The sequence below is a fragment of the Ptychodera flava genome, chromosome 2 (assembly GCF_041260155.1).
Source record: "Ptychodera flava strain L36383 chromosome 2, AS_Pfla_20210202, whole genome shotgun sequence".
In the NCBI taxonomy this organism is placed as follows: Eukaryota; Metazoa; Hemichordata; class Enteropneusta; family Ptychoderidae; genus Ptychodera; species Ptychodera flava.
In genome coordinates, this window is record NC_091929.1 from 34,266,620 (window position 1) to 34,285,979 (window position 19,360).

At 36.2% G+C, this 19,360-nt stretch overlaps 1 protein-coding gene across 1 annotated transcript; it reads left to right on the top strand.

Moving 5' to 3' along the window:
• Nucleotides 1-113: 113 nt before the first annotated feature.
• Nucleotides 114-5,288, top strand: LOC139149893 (uncharacterized). Its single transcript, XM_070721914.1, has 6 exons — nucleotides 114-171; nucleotides 663-932; nucleotides 2,928-3,539; nucleotides 4,005-4,073; nucleotides 4,510-4,848; nucleotides 5,169-5,288. The coding sequence occupies exons 1-6, from the start codon at nucleotides 114-116 to the stop codon at nucleotides 5,270-5,272; spliced, it is 1,452 nt and encodes a 483-aa protein (XP_070578015.1). The 3' UTR covers nucleotides 5,273-5,288.
• Nucleotides 5,289-19,360: the final 14,072 nt, after the last annotated feature.

A 19,360-nucleotide genomic window follows, 5' to 3' on the forward strand; every position in this document is an offset into this window, starting at 1 on the left:
TACCGCAACTCAGCGTATGAGACGGACAAAATCCACGTACAAAACACACTTGCTTGGGTATCACGGACACATTTCAAAGCCACTTACTCGTCGATTAAGTACAGTAAACCAGCATGTGGCAGCCGCTGTCTCGACTGAGAGATAAACAGGTGACTAGACTTGATCTACAATGTAACTGTTTCTTTTACAATTTCAGCTAAGAGTTCAAGAGGTGAAGGTATATTGCAGATCAAGTGTATCTATCAGTGTAGACAGAGCGGCTGCCCCATGCTGGTTTACTGTAATTAATCAATGAGTCGGAGACGTATATATGCGTCGATACCCAAGCTTATCGTTTGTTTTGTACGTGGATTGTGTCCGTCTCATACGCTGAGTTGCGGTATCAAGGTGAAACGCACTGTATTTTGGCTTGTTTGGCAAGTGCTCATTGTCTGTTCGTAATTCATTGTGATATACAGTGCATGATTTTGCAGAAATGTGTATCCTATATTAGCACTTTCCAGGAAAGGTTGAAACTGCAAAGAGCCGAGAACAAAGATATTAATGAGCCTAAACAAAATTTAAAGAAAAAAACGGGATAAGTATCGGGAAAAAGAGGAAAACGATTTATGAATGGGAAACGATATCTATCATAAGACTTTTGTCTCTAACTTTATCCACAGTTCCGGCATCCCCTAACCTCGATGATGTCACAAGTTACAATTGCACAGTTATTCTTGTCTTTTGGTCAATAGATGAAAAAATTGCAGTAGATAGATTTGAGATATTGTACAGCTTTGGATCAACAAATAGAACATTACAAGTGATTGATACAGATGCAAGGAATGCCAGTCTGACAGGTTTAGTTCCTGGAGAGGTTTATGATATCTACATGATAAGTGTCATGGGGAATCAAGTCAGTGCAAAGAGTAACAATGTAACCCAGAGGATATGTAAGTGTCACAAAATCATTTGAACAGGCTTTCGGTTTTCACATTTACAGGGACAAACCTATTTTAGTTTGTTTTGTAAGTGTTTATTGTCTGTTTGTAATATTCATTGAGATATACAGTGCATGATTTTGCAGAAATGGTGCATCCTTTATTAGCTCTTTCTGGGAAAGCTTGAAACAGGAAAGATAATTAAACAAAAATATTGGGAAACATAAGCACAATTTAAAGAAAAACGGGATACGTATCTGGAAGAAGAGGAAACGATTTATGAATGGAAAACGAAGCTTTGAGTTATGCAGTTGGCAGAGGAATAACTAAGTTTGTCAAATGACGAAATTGGAGTCTATGTGAATATACGCTTAAAAATACTATTGCTGTCTTTGTCAAAGAGTGTCACGCGCTAACCTTTTCAAAATGCTTTATATTGTTTCTTCCAAAATGCAGAAGATGATTAATATGCCCATAGCTCGCAGAAAAATTGAGGGTTCTGTTTAGTTCATAATACAGCTAAAATATTTCTTACGTAGATTATAATATTTTCATGGAAATGTTAGACTTTAGTTTATCGTAACTGGGCAGTACCCCATACTACGGAAAAAGTTGGGATATCTAAGTTGGTCCACTATTTTGCAGAAATGAGGTATCCTATATAAGCACTTTCTAGTTTTTTTTGCCATCAGCAGACAAAATTATGCGCCAAAATATTTCCTTGATTCGATGAGCTATTTCTGCGATCGTTGCTTTTATCTGTCACAATTTGGCACAATTTGGCGTAATTTTCTAATATAGACAATTGTATCATTATACAAGATAAACACATTAATTCCAGAGCAGTTCCAACAAACTTCATTCATAAATTATGTAACAGTATGTAGCGACAGTCTACAACATTTTAAAACTCCCTTCCGTAAACCGTTTTAAAATATCAATGGCACAAAAGACAAACAGTGGGAAATTGGTATTAAAATACCTAATGAGTGAACATGTGATCTAAAAAGATCGGATAGGATATCTAAAAAGGTGATTAATACAAAACTTATTATAAATTCCAAGTTGAGATGATAAGTTACACCACATGTCTCGGCTACAGGTATATTCCACAGACTTCGGGTAAATTATCACATGATGGCAGACAGGCGAATACTCGGATATACATGTTGATGAGACAATGTAATTTTATTTCCTCCTAAAGGCAACTTGTTCCGTTTCTTAAACTTTTAATTTAAATTTCGAGTTTCAAACGTGTCAACTTCAAAGAAAATTATAGGTTTTATATGCCTGAAATGACAGCAACATTTTGATATTTCACATATGTAAAGAACATTCCATCCTTTACCTTTATAGGTGGTGGGTACTCATTGTTGGCACAGAGTGGTGGCCAAAAACTGGAGATATCCCTGGATATATCATAAAGAAATCGTTGGTAAAGATACTTCAAAGCCAAAAATACGAGGTTTATATGACCGTCTTCGATCCTTCAGAGGCAGAAAAAATTGACGCAAAGCAACATGGAATTCATCTTATAGAGGCACAAGAGATTACTCCAGATAAACTGTCATTAACCGAGCGACTTCTTCGGCATAAATTCTACTTTCCTAATCTTGAACATTTCAAGAATGTCACATTTATAATAGGATATGTTACGGTAGACGGGATGGCAGGAGCTGCCAGGAGCATTCACGACGAAGTTCTTACACATGCACATTTTGTTCCAATCTTGTCATACATACCAGAAGACCTTGATCAGGAACCGAGCAAAGTACAAGAACTAGAATATGAAATAATAGAATACGTTGAGAAAGCTACGTTTACAATCTCAATCGGACCAAAAGTACATTCCCATTTTACAACTAAATTAAACGCTCTTGAAAACAAACCACAGCATATTGAATATTTGCCAGCGTATATGACGAAATACTTACTATTAACATGACTAATCTTAGTATTACCGACCAATCAATTTACTGACATTTGATTTCTCTTCCACAACAATAGATCAATGCACAAAAAAGTTAGAAACTATAGCCCTGGCCAGTGGTAAAGTCGCAAATTATTTTACAAATCGAATAAAAACAAACTTAAAAATAAGAGGTCTTCCTGAACAGATTGGAAAAGAGTGTCAAGAAAAGTTACTCCATATTTCAGCTTCCCCTTACCTAAGTATTGTTAATTATCCATCTTCCCCAACAACTGGTAATTTTCTTAGAACCATCGTGCGAGATTTGAAACAATGTCATCTTCATCTGACTGCCCCTAAAACAGAACCTTTTGGCGTATCTAGCTTATTAGCCAGTGCGGCTGGAGTACCATCCCTTAGCACGGCACTTTCAGGATTTGCACAGTTCATCAAAAGGAATTTAACGTATCATTATGACACTGTTATTATTAAAGAACTTGGAATTAATCAGAACAATGATGACTCGGCAGAGATATTGAAAAATAAATGTATCGAAACGTTGGTAGAACCCAAATTATATAAAACATTTTTGAAGAAGGCGAAGGTTCTACAACGACACTTGAAGAAGAGTATAGAAAATGGAGCTATTAATAAATCGTACAACACATTGTTACACGTGTTTGACGAAGTCATCTCAAAGAGTAAACAAGGTAAGAAACTAGACCAGAGAGGTATGACACCTTGAAGAAAATAGTACATAACTTGTGGAACAGACATTAAAAATCCGAATTACAGAGACGGAGTAAGAGGGGAAACGGATCATACAAACAGACTGACAAAGGGATGCAAAGCTAGAAATAGGATGGTTTACAGACTGATAGACATGAGGATCAAAGGCTTAGGGTTGGCGATAAATGAACAGGTGAACGTCGGACTCATTTTAGTTATGTAATGCTGTATACCTTTTAAACCTTGAGATTTGATGTGTTGTGTCATTTAGTCAGCGCAAAAACGAAGACATGCTGACAAAAGGAAGACAAATTTAAACTGGTAAGTGGGTAAAAGGCATAGGGTGAGCGAAATACTGAACAAGTGACCGCGGGCTAAGCAAATGCGTATAATGTTAAATTTCCTCCACAAAGTTCATCTCTGACTCTTATGCATTTATCCTTCAGGCAATTCACCTACAAAGGAACCAACCGAAAGGGAAAACAATCACAATTCAACCAATGCATTTACAGGAGGTGAGCAGAAAGTCTTTAAGGGAATATTTTCTACATTACTTTGTATTACCTAATGAGAACTAAACACAATATCATAAACAGCATGTATGTACTCGTACAAAATGAAAATCTGTTTGCTTCTAATAGATAAAGGCTCGATGAAGATAGACTATGTTCTGTGTTTGTTACGTCAATGAAAGAGTGCATGATATGTTCTCATAATATCGATCTTGCAAGGCTTGTTTACGTACAAAGATGAGACGGATTGTACAGGTTTATTGGCAGAAAAAAATCCTATTGTCCAAATGATCGATGAAATTTGACTATTTCATTTATTCGTTTCTAACAAATCTTGAAACAGTGTCTTGTATTATGTGGCGTTATCTTTAACGAATCAATAAATCTGATAAATTAAAGGCATTGATAAAGCCGAATACGTTTCTTTATTTGTTTTCAGTTCTTATTCAGATCGACGTGAAAGTTACTAAACCAGCAAAAATAGACACTCTACCAATGCTTGAATCTTGTGAAAACCTACGAAGCCTTAATAAATTCTTGGAAGCTATTGGAAGTAGATGTCAGCGTGTAAAGCGGAACAGCCCACTGGCAATAAGTGTGTCTTGCCCGACAATGCAATCGGTCGAGGGCCTCTGGGATAGCTACAAAAGTGATTTTCTCCTCCAAGTTATCTGCTTGGATGTTTTACCGAAAGATCGAGATGGTATCTGCGACAAAGTAATTATCGAGAGTTGGCGATATAAGAAAGCAAAACTAGAATTGAATTATCTGTATGAAGGTAATTTTAGAGATATATAACAATAGATATGTAATTCTGAATGCGTGACATGTTTAAGTAATCTGGACCAAGCTACTCAACATGTCGTATCTAGAGATGTGTTTCACAAATCGTCACCTATCAGTGGCTAGACATTTTGACTTGGGCTAAAGTAATCAACAGATTGGCAAAAAATACTTTCTAAATTGGCGGCGCCTGTCATCAAACATATTTATGGAAAGAAGGCCTCATTATATTTATGATTGGCATTTCTTCTGTATTAAAGTGATCCCTGTGGTTTCAAGCACGATGTTCACTTATATTGTTTTATTGCTTTCGAGGAGGTAACAATGGCAACAATGGTAATGGTTCTGTCAGAGACCCTGTGAAAACCGAACCTGATAACAAAGTGGAAAATGGTAGTAACGGTGGTAACCAGACTTAAAACAGATTATGCAAAGTAAGTAATTAAACGGGTCTAATAAACAGATTATGACAAAACCCTTAGTGTAATCTTTAAGAACTGCTTAGTGGTGATTTAACGTGTCCGGAATGGGTATGCATTCTCTTTTTAGCATCGCACATTCTGTCAAGATTGACCCAAAGTGACAAATGTAGTGAAATTAGGTGAATCAACAAAATTACTGTTATTACCAGTTATACTGTCACTTATCATTTGAGAAACATACATATCATATCTCTGTACATCTCCGTATCTACCTTAAAACGCCTTGAAAGGTCGAGTAAATCTAATTTCTGAAAAACCCTGTCTTACTAAAGGGAAAACACTTTAGTGATAGTAAGCTGTATCTCACTACCGTATTTCAGGACTTTTAATGGAAAGTGTGCTCCTTAGCTAGAGTCTGGCAGGCTTGATGTATATGAACTTTTTGTAATCAAAGGTCCATTAGCACGCTAATAATATCTCGATCGAAGTTTTCTCAAACAAGCTATCTTGCCTCCTGAGATAGTCCTTACACAACATATACCTGGCATTGTGATGTTAATTTATGTTACCTCCAACATAGACTGGTGACACTCTACCGCCCGTGTTTCCGATGTAAAATGTATACACCGCAAGCTTGGACTGATGGTATATATAGTACTTGAAAGTTTTTGAAGCCAAAATTGAAATTGTCCCTTTTGTCCTACAGCTTTGGTATAGTATGTATTTGCTCTGATTTTTAGAAATACATAGGGTTATGAGACATTATGCTGAGCTCATACATTCTTTTTTCTTTCAATTAATAGATGTGGTAAGTGATATTTGGTGTTCGGATTGTATAAACTTTCGAGATCATCAATATACCTATGATTGATATTGAAACATTAAGCAACCCTTTTACATCCAGAAACGTGAAGAGAATGTGTCAACTCAGCTTCACGATTACCAATGCAAAAACACGCACAGTTTGAGCCCATAGGAATGCTTATAATTTACCTGAATGTCGTTCGAGAAAATTAGATGTATATGTTTGTCAATGAAATCAATAAGATCTAGTAATGTGTTTATTCATCACCCACTGTACTTCTTGTACAAAACGCGAAGAACCAAAGCATACAATATTACACTGCTACATTAGTGATCCCCTATGATCATTCACAGGTTACAGACATAGTATTTTAGGTGTTTTGTTTAAGTTTGAAAACATCAGCTTAAAATATATCATCATGCATTTATCCTGGATGGCTTGTCAATTACATGTAGTACATATTCTCTCAATAGTCCACACAGGCAGCCGCATGATGCTTTGGAGATGCACAGAAAGGGTAAAATGTTAGGGATTGGGCGCTTCATATGACCTATTTAGCGCACACAAAAGTTTATTGTTCTCGATGGTTGATCCATACTTTAAACTGCAAAGGGGTGGGTCATGTATTTTTCAAACAGCAAAGAGGCGAGGTGGGGTCACTTGATTTTCATAAATATCCATCCCGCCAAAAAAGCACATTCAGTATTCAAAAAAGATTCTTGGAAATACAAATGATTCTCTGCATCATTTTGTTATCTTGAAGGAGATGGCTGTTAACACACCGTGTTCAGGTTTAGAACACGAATGTTTATAATATTTAATAGGGTGTTAGCAATATGAACACTAGTTCAAATATGAACGCCGACATCTACAGCAGTTTTAAACACGTAGTGACGCGAATGTACCGTCCACTTGTTTAATGTGTACTTTGCGAACACTTCCGTTTGACCAGCAGGGGTTTCAGTATGGGACAGGCACTTGCCATTCCTCTACGACTAGGTTTTTTTTCCTGACACCCTCCACACGTTTCATTGATGATTGCATAGACCTTATCCAGATCAATTCGACAGAGATGTATCTAGCAATCGTTCTCGCTACGTTCATGTCTAGTCATGTGACATGTTGCTGAAAATTGAAACAGCGATCTCCTTGGCGTACCAGTAACAAGCAAATCAATTTTTCGAAAGTTTCGTCACTACCCTGCACAATAAAACTCAGTAAATCATGTTCAAACTTTTGTGATATACCTTTCTCCTTTGTTGATATTTGTTCTCCTGGGTCTTGTTTCTTGAAGAATTGATATGTTCCAAAATTAACATATGCTAGTACAACTTTACACTAACATACTGAGCTGATCTCTCTCTCTCTCTCCCTCCCTCTCTCTCCCTCCCTCTCTCTCTCTCTCTCTCTCTCTCTCTCTCTCTCTCTCTCTCTCTCTCTCTCTCTCTCTCTCTCTCTCTCTCTCTCTCTCTCTCTCTCTCTCATTCATCTGAATGGTTGCGCCAGGCTGCTAATGTTAAGGGAGCCGACTTAATGCCAGTGGCTGGAGAGACTGGCTCTCATCAGGAATGGGTTCACGGTAAAAAGTCCCCTGCCAGTCTGGGCTCCACCTACCGTTGATTGCAGTCGTACTGTCATTTTTATCCTAAAAGTAGCAGAAATATAAGCTTCATAAAACCCTTACAAAGCTATTGTTACATTTTTCTAAGGTACAAGTACAATAAACGTAAGGAGGCATGATTGGCAAATCTCTTACAATTAAGCATAGCATATCACTATCAAAATTACAAACGTAACCAAATGAAAAGTACACTTACTCTTTTTTATGTGATCTATACTATTATAATTTTAAATGGTTCAGTAATCAGTGAATCAATGTAATGGGCGTTTTACTATGATGATAAAGCTTCATTGCAAATGTGTGGCTGCAGTTCAAGGTAGTCGAATGATACCAGACGATGGTACTTTATGTCACATTGCAACTTTCAAAACATTCTGGGACATATTGTAAAGTTATTTAGTAATTTATTTTATGTACATTCTTAGAATACCATTGCATGTGACCTATCGCATGAAGTAGTTTTCAGAAGTGTTTAAGGCGATACCGAAGGATTCAAATTGCTAAGCAACCGTTGTTAAGGGTAATTTCCTAAATGAATCAAAAAGTTTTCATGGATTTTTGCATAGTAAAGATTTACAGAACCATGCAATTCCAAAAGACGCAGGTTTGTCGCGATTGGTCAGTGACGTCACACATATACACATTTTCACAGCTCTATTTTAAACGTTTCAGCTCCTACAAATTTGCACCAAATCTTTCAAAATTCCAGAATGTAACACATGAGATACCTGTTCAGAGCCCTTAGCATGGATTAGGTTATTTGTTTTAGTACAAACGATTTTTGAGCAGGAAAATATCTACTGTGTCATTTTGTGAAATTTTGAAGGGTTTTACGGCAATATCTCATAAACGGTCCGGAATTTTAGAAACGCATGCTTATCTATATTCTCATCTATGACTTCAATAATCCTACCAAAAATCAGCTAAATTGGTTTACAATTGAGAAAGTTGAAAAATATTTAGCATTTTCAAAATACCAGGAGTCGAAAATCCACAGAAAACAACGGAACGGTAAAATTTTGCTGTGCACAAGTGCGCGTTTGGAACGTTGCCAGTGATAGCAACCAACACGCGCTTTGAATCCTTTGGTATCGCCTCAATTATTCTCGAAATGGCATAACGCCATATCCTTCATATACAGTTAATTTTATTTTTTTCTTAATCTAACGGAGCTCATGATAGCATAGTTTGCTAAGCAAACTCTCTGTGTCACTGGACCTTAGACTAAGTATTGTCAGTAATACTTGGTTTATTGAAATTGAGTGCAACAATTATGACTATTTTATGCCGTCAGTTTTAACAGATTATCTTGTTATAATAAGATGAAATCATGCAAGCAAGTTCAATATCAGCTGAGTGTTTTTTCGATGGACTGTTTGTTAGTTCACCTTGCCGGTTCTGTTTGCTTCTTTTCAATCCTTATATTTTACTGGCAGAAAAACCAGGTCGACCATGCATCAATATCAACAATAAATACTGCAAATGCGATGCTGTTGAATATTGCCTTTTTTCAATGTTGTTTAATCTTATACAAATGCGATCGTGGAGTAAATAAAGCCGTGACAATGAAGTAATTTCTGTATCGTCTTCCTTGTTTTTGAATTTGTAGTATTGGCGTTTGATGAAAGTCTCTTTTTTCTGGAGAGTTCCCACAGTCTTGTAAATCTGCCATTGTTCGTCCTCTTCTCAAGAAATCTAACTTAGACTCCAACGTTCTAAAAAACTATCGCCCTGCGTCGACTTTGCCTTTCCTTTCAAAACTTATTGACCGCATTGTAATCTGTCAATTGAATGCGTATTTATGCCATCACAATTAGTTTGCAAAATGTCAATCAGCATATCGAACAGGCTATAGTACAGAAACAGATCTTTTTAGAGTCCAGAACGATATACTACGTGCTCTTGATAGACACAAAGATGTTATATTGATTTTACTCGATTTATCTGCTGCCTTCAACACGATTGACCACTATATTTTATTACACAGGGTGTGTCACAGATTTGGTATCACGGGAACAGTGTTGGATTGGTTAAAATCCTCCCTGCGGGGGCGAACGCGGTCAGTGTGCGTTGGGTCAGTCGTGTCTGAGGCACAATCTCTCGATTGTGGTGTACCTGAAGCTTCCGTTCTCGGACCAATCTTATTAAATCTGTACACAGCACCCTTTGAGGATATCATTTTCAAGCATAAGTTAGATTACATGATGTATGACGATGACACAAAATCGTTTATCACTTGCGAGGCAGATCAAGTTTCGACAACTTCAATTGAGCTATGTGTTCATGAAATCAGGGGATAGATGCGAGACAATATGCTCGCTCTAAATGATGGTAAAACCGAGGTCATTCATTTTCCTTCTAAATTTAAAGGCGCAGGCCCGGTTTCTCGATGTGATATAAGAAAAGGTGATGTCATTGGTCACCCATCTGACACTATTCGCAATCTTAGTGTAACGATGGATTCTAGTGGTAGTATGTCAGCACATGTTGTCAGTGTGTGTAAATCGGCCTCTCATGCTCTTTGGAAGATTGGTAAAATCCGTAATATACTTGATCAGCCTTCAACTGAGAAACTTATCATGCGTTTATTACATCTCGCTTGGTTATTGCAACAGTTTACTTTATGGCCTCCCTTCATTTGAAATACGCAAACAACAAACAATTCAAAATTCGGCAGCTCGACTTGTTGCCGAGAAGAGAAAAAGTGATCACATTACTCCATTCTTCGTGACCTTCATTGGCTCCCTGTTCATTATTTTATCCAATTCAAAATTCTTTCCATTACTTTCAAACTTCTCTGCCATTTACCATCTTACCTTGATGAGCTTTTGATTAGACGTAGTACGAGTCATACTTTGCGTTGATTTTCAAATGGGGAAATGAAGTTACATCAACCCATTGGTCGCACGGCGTACTATGGTGATAGGGTGTTTTCAATATGTGCACCTCGTTTGTGGAATTCTTTGCCGTCGCACCTTTGTGCAGTTCAATCATTGATAATTATAAAGTCAGGTTTAAACTTACCTTTCAAAGACATTTTATACATGACTTTTTACCCTTTTAAGTCATTTTATACCTGAGTTTATTTGTTGATCTATTTTAACCATTTTTTTAGTTTTAAAAGCTGTTACTTTATTGAACATTTTAAAATTACTGTTATCATTTGTCACTTTTTTGTTATGTAAAGCGCATTGAGATACTTAAATATGTAATGCACTGTATAAGAAATAAAGATTATGATTATGATTATGAAAGCACGATGGATTTTTAATGAAATGTGAATCCTTCAATGCAGTGGGCTAAGAAATTAATAAGACACAAACAAAGGTAGACAGAGTTTATTTTGCTCTAATAAAAAGTGAGTTGCCAGTGTTAGGAATTGAGCAACCAGCCCCTTATAGATAAACTATTTCAACTAATAGTCTGTGAAAACCGATAAAGCGAAAATTACGGTGAGCAGAACTTGACCAACTCTTGGGTATATATACCAAATTTAACGTTGGTTAAGATATGACAATTTCGTGTTCGAATATTGCAAGGGAATACTCTTTGAAATCAGGGAGTTCATGTTATTTTCACAGCGTACCAAATTAAACAAGTGACGGATATGGCTCCCACGTGGTTAGTTGGACTACAAACACCGATTTAATGTGTTTCCTGCTGAGCAATTCCTAACAATCAAGAGTGGACAAGGGTAGATCAGTAATCGCCATTTAGAAGGGCCTGTCAAGCGACGATTCATAAATGTCCATTGGCTCTATTCCTCATTTAAAATAATGTGGTGATTAAGAGGACGTTTTGAAGAAATTAAAATATATAACATTTTCGTCGCCATGATGACGAATTGAAGGATCATCAGCTTATGTTATCGCTTGATTTCGTCTTATATCAAGGATTAACGCTAGACATTTAATGTGTCATTTGTTCTATGAACTTCGTTTGTAAATTTCTTCATATGTAGGCAAAAATTTACTTCATTGCATTTACCTGAAAGTAAAACATAAAGTGTCGTCGCTCCATGCTAATGTTTGCCTGGTATTAAGACATTTACAGGAACACGATGAAATGATGGATAGAACTTCATAACGTTTTATTCCAAATCAATCTGAAAATAATACGATCTAAATCTTAAACAATATTGCCTGGAGGATTGTGTAACACCGAAGCAAGATAGGTAAGTTTTGACAATGCAAGACTTTTCAAATTGTAATTTTGCCATTCAAAGAAAGTTTTCTTGCTGACCATATGTTTAGGAGAATCTTCATTTACTGGATTTTTTGTTCAAAATTCAAGGCAAAGATATTTTCTTTTACACTAAGAGGAATAAGGACACCTAAACATTCGATAGGGCCATGTGACCAAGTGGCAGGGTATGTTGTCTTGTAATTGATAGTTTTGTTTGTTTGATTTTTTTGACGCAAGGTACCAATTTTATAAACTTTAGACTTGTCAAATTGACTTTCAAGCCAGACATCTTTTCAAACTTATTCAAATTAATAACGCTTCATTAAGAAACTGTTCAGTGCCATTCAAGTAAAGAATTGTATCATTTGCATACTGTGAAATCTTATGTTCGCGATCACCTATCACAATACCCTGAATTGACAAGTTTGACCTTATTTTTGCAGCAAAAAATTCAACACAAATAATAAACAAGTATGGGGATAGGGGACAGCCCTGGCGAACTCCTCTTTCAATAAGAAAAAAATCGGAAATCCATCCATTGTTGATTACAGATGACATTGGGTTACAATATAAAAGTTTTATCATGTAAATTAAAGAATCGCCGAAGTTGAAATATTCAAGAGTGTAAGAAATGAAAGACCAGTCAAGAGAATCAGAGGCTTTCTCGTAATCAACAGAAAATACTAATCCCGGAATTTTTTCCTTGTCCGCAAAGTTAATTATTGCCATGGATTGCGGATATTCTCTCCAATATACCGAGAGTTTACAAAACAAGTTTGATCAGTATTGATAACAGACGGAACGACCTTACGAGTACGGAAAGAAATTAATTCGAAGCAAGTTTATAATCGGCATTTGTCGAATCCCAAAACACTTTATAGAAATCAACGGGAATACCGTCTGTAACTGGTGAACGTCCATTTTCTGTTGATTTAAGAGTTAACAACAGTTCTTCGCTTCCTTATTAAACAAACCTTCACAACTTTGCTATGCTTCATGATTCAGTTTGGCTATGGCACTAATAGATAGAACTTCGTAACATGATATTTTAGATGTCTAAATGTTAGATAAATTTCGACTTTCGAGTAAGGTTTACTTCAATAAATCTTATCGTCCTGTAGACGAATAGTTATTAAACAGAATATGCTTATTCTGGTTCCTCGTAGCTTGTACATTTACATAACATTACCTACACATACTTTTAATAGTCGCGCCAGCGGCTTACTGACTACGCATGCGCATATTCATAATATACTATGCGAGTAACCGGAAGTGTACGCTACTTTCATGGGCGCCGCCATGGTTTTTTTGAATACTCGTAAACAAACAAATACGAAACGTGCAAATTATTCTTATAACATGCCATTTATAAAATAAATATCTCTTATTAGCCAGTGAGTATTATTATCCACCTTGTCACTGATGCAAAATATCGTTAATATCACGCATAAAAGTAGAAAAAGGGAGAAAACTTGTGCATATGAACGAGGCATACACAAAGAATGCTTGGATTGAATTTTAGAAAAGCGCCCCTGTGTCAATAACTAGATTCAAAAATTGCCAGGTTTTAGACAGAACGCTATAGTTTTCAGCTTGCAAGTGGAAGGTGGGCAGTGCCGCTACCATTGCTATGATAATGACGGCATATTGTACGTCCCTTGTTTGACACAATAGGCTGTTATCATGGTAAAAATTGTCAATTTTTGTCCAACATTTTTACGCATTACAGAAAATCTATACCTGCATGATGCTGCAGGGTTTGACGTCGTGTACGTACGTTAACTGCTTTCATCAGAGGGGAACTGGCATAGTTGTCATATAAACGTATATGAAGTAACAATATCTATTTTATCATGAATCAATACAAAAACATTCCCAGTGTTAACCCTGGCGCGACACCAAGGGCTGAGCCCTATATAATATTAAACTCATTAAGCATACTTCAAGCATATTACAGAATTTGCAAATAAATACGATGGCAAAATGATATGGACTAAGGAAAGAGTGATGTGCAGATTCAGAGTTTGAAGCGTCAAGGAAGGAAAGATTCTGTCACAATTTCTGTAAACGCAAGCCATCCGGTTGAAGTGAATGGAAGAGGGACATAATTCCAATTGTTATAATTATACAAAAATGCGCTTGCATACGGTCCATCAGTTATATTGGCCAAAGCTCTTTTCCGTTTGCACAATCATTTGCATGTACTGTAAGTATAAGCTACTTTCTTATCAATAACCCTGTATTAGTAGGGTTCGTTATGTAGTCTGTAATCTTCACCGGAGCTAGTTGATCTCGCCATCCAGAACACAGATAAGAAGTAAAAACCTACAAGAAACGTTTGATGGCATGATCGTCTAGATAAACCTACATATGGCCTTTTCATATTAAAATGAGATTCACAAGTGTTAGACTATTTCGAGACTTCGTGCATCATTGATAATTACATGGGATTATGCGAAAAGTAGGACGAGATTTCCCACAACCCTATTTTGTTACAAACACAAACAAACACAGATGAGTGCGTCAGTCAGCAAGGCCTCCTTTTTTTCGTAACGAGCTTGAAGATGAACTCGAAATTGACGAACTTTCAGACAGTAGCTTTTACAGTGATATTGATCTGTCCTTTCGGAAGAAAGCAATGAGAAGTTGTAGATATCAAGTTGTAGACGAACTGGGAACTTATGTCATGCCGACAGAAAAGAATGATTACTTTTATTTTCAGACGTTAATAAAACATTTTTGACTTGCAAGAAAACAAACACCAGATGTGCCTAGAATTTACCTCGGGGCAAAGAGGGAACAAAACCGATCTATTAAATCGTGATTGTGATTTTGACAAGTCATTGGTATCACTGGTTGCCTGTCGCAATCATGTTTACTGAGCGGTGCTCACAGGGCCGAAACACTGCTTTACGCCAATCAAAACATGAAGGAGCCTCCAGTCATTACGAGGGGGTGGGCAGGTGGAATTTCGTGCTTACGTGTACTGTAAACTGTGACCCTTCACCCATCCTCTTGTCTAAAATGTGACCCTTTCTCGGCTTGTTCGACATTCCAAAATTTGACCACCAATCACTGCAGAATTCTCCCGAGGAATACTTTTGTACTTTTGTACTTTTTTTGCGCAATTAATTCCATTACAGGAATTATACTGTTATCCCGAAGTTAATTTTGCTGCACTAACTGTACCTTGCTCTCTCCAAATCGCAAAATAACGAGACCACTGTTGCCTTGGTTGACACTTTTGGAGAACTATTTGGGGAAACATTTTTCAACTACAAGTTGTCATTGTATCTCTCCTTAGCTACGTATGTGCAAAACAACATTTATGTTTATCTATTGGGAAACGAACTGAAGTTTGATAGCTGTCAAAAATTACTTTGAATGCAAAATAAAAAAAAATTACATAGTATGTAAATGATCCATTACTAGAAATGCATTACAAACCATACAGTAATATACGTATCACGTTTATCTTCAATGTCATGTCCATGTGAAGGTCACAGTCACATACATGGTGAGATCCTCTTACATACTAGCAATTAACATTGGAATCTAGCACAGGAACAATTAGGTTCTTGAAGTCGAAATAAGCCGTTAAACCGCTATTATTAGTGCCTGCTAATGTGATACCGGTAAATATAGAGGTGTGTGTATCTATGCTCAAATTCACTGATACATTGGCGATTTCGAATATTTTAACTGGGTAATCCTAATTGCAACCCGGAAGTAGCATGATGAGATATCATCGCTATTTCTGAACACACACACACACACACACACACACACACACACACACACATACACGTGTACTATGACTTGTGAGACGCCAGTTATAATGACACCTATGGGACCCTATGTTGCTTTAGTGTTACAACCACAAAAACAAAATAATTCTAAAGTATTCCAGTCAGACTACACATAAATCATAAAAGTTTTTAGAAATAAGCATAAATGACATTTCTGTAGCAGTGTAGACTTATGAAGCCATCCTGGGCTGACCTGAATTATGGATCCGATGGGTGTGATTTATATGCACCCCATAAGCAGTAAAAGTGTGGCCATTTACAATATAGTACATAGTAAGGCCTTTGAGAGTTATTTTTCTGCATATGTCAAATTTGACAAGAACCACATCAACTTCCATTGTTGTTGCTATTTCCTTGGCAAAATATTTAGGAACTTGATTGGTGGTCATCCACTCTCTTACTTTATCATTTTCCTGGAGTCTCTTAGTACCGCCTTTCTCTATATATAGTCAGAAGAGTGAACATAGGGACGTAGATGAAAAGAAAGCACTGCAGCAATGACTAGTCAATGTACATCACCAATTTCACCAATCTACTTTCTGAGAATCCTTGCCTCACTAACTTTTGTGCTAACAGTCCGTGTCTCACTCAAAAGTCTTCATATGCATTGAATGCTCTACTGTATCTAAGATGTTATGAAATATATATATCATAAGCTGGAGATGATGGTATATTGGTTGACAAAAAGGAAAAGTTTATAATTTCAAAATTGAATGTGATATGCAACGAATTTAAGAGGAAAAGTGGGGACATTTATACACTCATGGTATTTATAGTACGCAGTAAGACCATATGTGTGTATTGGAAGAGGAAAAGTAGGGCCATTTATACACTCATGGTATTTATAGTACACAGTAAGACCATGTGTGTGTATCTGTAAGAGGAAAGGTGGGGCCATTTATACACTCATGGTATTTATAGTACACAGTAAGACCATGTGTGTGTATCTGTAAGAGGAAAGGTGGGGCCATTTATACACTCATGGTATTTATAGTACACAGTAAGACCATGTGTGTGTATCTGTAAGAGGAAAGGTGGGGCCATTTATACACTCATGGTATTTATAGTACACAGTAAGACCATGTGTGTGTATCTGTAAGAGGAAAGGTGGGGCCATTTATACACTCATGGTATTTATAGTACAAAGTAAGATCTTGTTGTGTGTTTTAACAAGAACATACCAGATTAAGAATAAAATGTAACTTCAACCTTAGACAGCAACCAACTACACACATGATGAATGATTTGTTGGTCTTATTTTTGATATCAGTTGATATGTTATCTTTGGCAGAAAAAAAGGTGTTTCATCCTTGACATCTTTCAACCAGATATGAACTGAAAATGCTCACGTTTGATCACAAATACAAAATATCAAATTTGTTGATAGGAAACTTTGGAGAGTCTCTTCATACAGTTTTAGATAGGTACAAACAATATTCTGGCGTTTTCTTGATTTGCAATGTGAAAGGTCTCTCATATAGTTAACTATGTACACAAACAATATCGACAGGAAGTTCATGGCGTCAGAAGCAAGGGTTTTGATTAAAACTGTGAAAAGTCTATTGATACAGTTTAATAAGTACACAAATAATATCTCAAACAAGTTAAATGGAGTTCGGAGTAAAGGTTCTTGGTTTTAAGTGGTAATTGCTTAAACCCATTTAATATGCAAATTAGCTTGTAGTTGATAAAAACCTGTAACAAAGTCTCTAGCTACAGTTTAATATTTACACAAATAATATCTCTAACAAACTTCATGGAGTTCAGAGGTTTTGATTTTGAGTGCTAATTACATAATCCCATTAAATATGAAAATTAGCTTGAGGTTAATTATAAACTATGAAATGTACACAAACAATAGCACCAGCAAGTTTCGTGGAGTTTAGAGTACAAGTTCCTGATTTACAGTGCTAATTTGTTAAATTGATTAAATATGCAAATTAGCTTGTTATTAACATGATACTGCCCAATGTCTCACTTCTCAATAAGAATTTATTTGGCATGATGCTTCTTGAGCTATATTGCTATTCAGATAATAGCTGGCATGGTAAGTTTCAAGGTGATTGGTGCAGTAAATCATGCTGTATAACACTATAGTCATCATGCTTCCCATACACAACCACGTATCAGAAAAATTAAAACTGTGATAGCTTCATTAACATGAAAACCACGCCCATCAAAACCTTTTAAGTTTTAGCCATTTTGGTTCTGAACATGTGTACCAAGTTTGGTTGAAATCTTTTCAGCCGTTCTTGAGATATCATGTATACACACAGACAGACATAGCTAAACCATATGCTCACGTGTGAACACGTGAGCAAAAAATGATGCAGCAACATAGTTTTCTAACTTTTTTTATTTTTCAACCAACAAGAACGTACAAAAGGCATGAAAACAACATAGGAATGAATGCAGAAATATATGCACAGCAGTGATGCCTGAGGGGATTTGTTGCACAGCAACAGTTCTGTGGTTTGATTTTTTGGCACTAATGCATAATTTTGACAGCTTAATATAACAGTGAGATATCTGTACAGCTTTTTTTCACTTAAATTTTCCTCTTGAGATGAAGAAATAAAAGGTTCACTTGGCAGATCTATATTGACATGAATGAGGATGAGAAACAAACTTTTCTTTTGGCTGTACTTGAAAAACAATAACAGGATATACTGGTATAAACATGAATAACTATTAATCATATATTTTTACTGCAAATTGCCGACGAAGAAAGAAATTTTCACAGCCGTAATTTTCTGTTTTGGAACAAGTCATCGTTGATGACACAGTCCCCACTTGTTAATGGGTACTTTGATTACAGGTCCTGTGATAAAAATACTTTGATACAGATGGCACTCAATGGCCAAGAATGAGTTCCATGGTAATGAAAAAACATAAAACCAATGAAGACCACTATCCAAAGGTCATTAAATGAGTCAACCGGGAATTAGTTGACAGGATGTTGCAAAACATTTTTTCATACTATTCTAACACTAATAGATTATCACCGGTACCATATTTCATAAAAGTTTAATGCAGTATTTACAACACTATGAGATCAACATCTGTATCAAGTTTCATCTAATTTGAGGTTGTATCTGTGGATATATCACTCTAATTAGGAAAGTTCATTACATATGCAATTACAAACTAATTAAAATGACACTGATAAATGTCTTTTTCACTGTTAAAGCAATGTGACCTTAACATCTGTACAAAGTTTCATGAACTTTAATGCAGTATTTCTTGACATATCAGCCTAATTATGAAACTTCAATAATTGACATGATACTGCTACATGATGTGAAACAAATTGACGAGCATGTATGAAATATGTCAATGTCCTTGTACCAACTTTGAATGATACTGGTGGAAATATGTCTGAGTTATGGCTCACTACATGAGAAAATCGTAACCACCGCCACGCAGCGATATTTGATCTTACTGTTTAAAAAATCAACACGTATATGTATGACATAAGTCAATGTCCAGGTAGAAACTTTGAATAAAATCAGTTGAGACTTGCCAAAGTCATGGCTCTCGACATGAAAAAAACCATAACAAAATTGCCACCATGTGGCCATATCGGACCATATCGAGAAACAAATCAAAGTACATATTTATATCGAAGTACATATGTATACTATAAGTCAATGTCCTTGTACCTA

Bases quoted from the DNA above. Each gene is read 5' to 3' on its own strand.
- LOC139149893 (XM_070721914.1), top strand. From the start codon at position 114: ATGTGGCAGCCGCTGTCTCGACTGAGAGATAAACAGGTGACTAGACTT. The intron at 4,074-4,509 runs GTGAGCAGAAAG...ATTTGTTTTCAG, and splicing joins AACCAATGCATTTACAGGAG to TTCTTATTCAGATCGACGTG. The intron at 4,849-5,168 runs GTAATTTTAGAG...ATTGCTTTCGAG, and splicing joins ATTGAATTATCTGTATGAAG to GAGGTAACAATGGCAACAAT.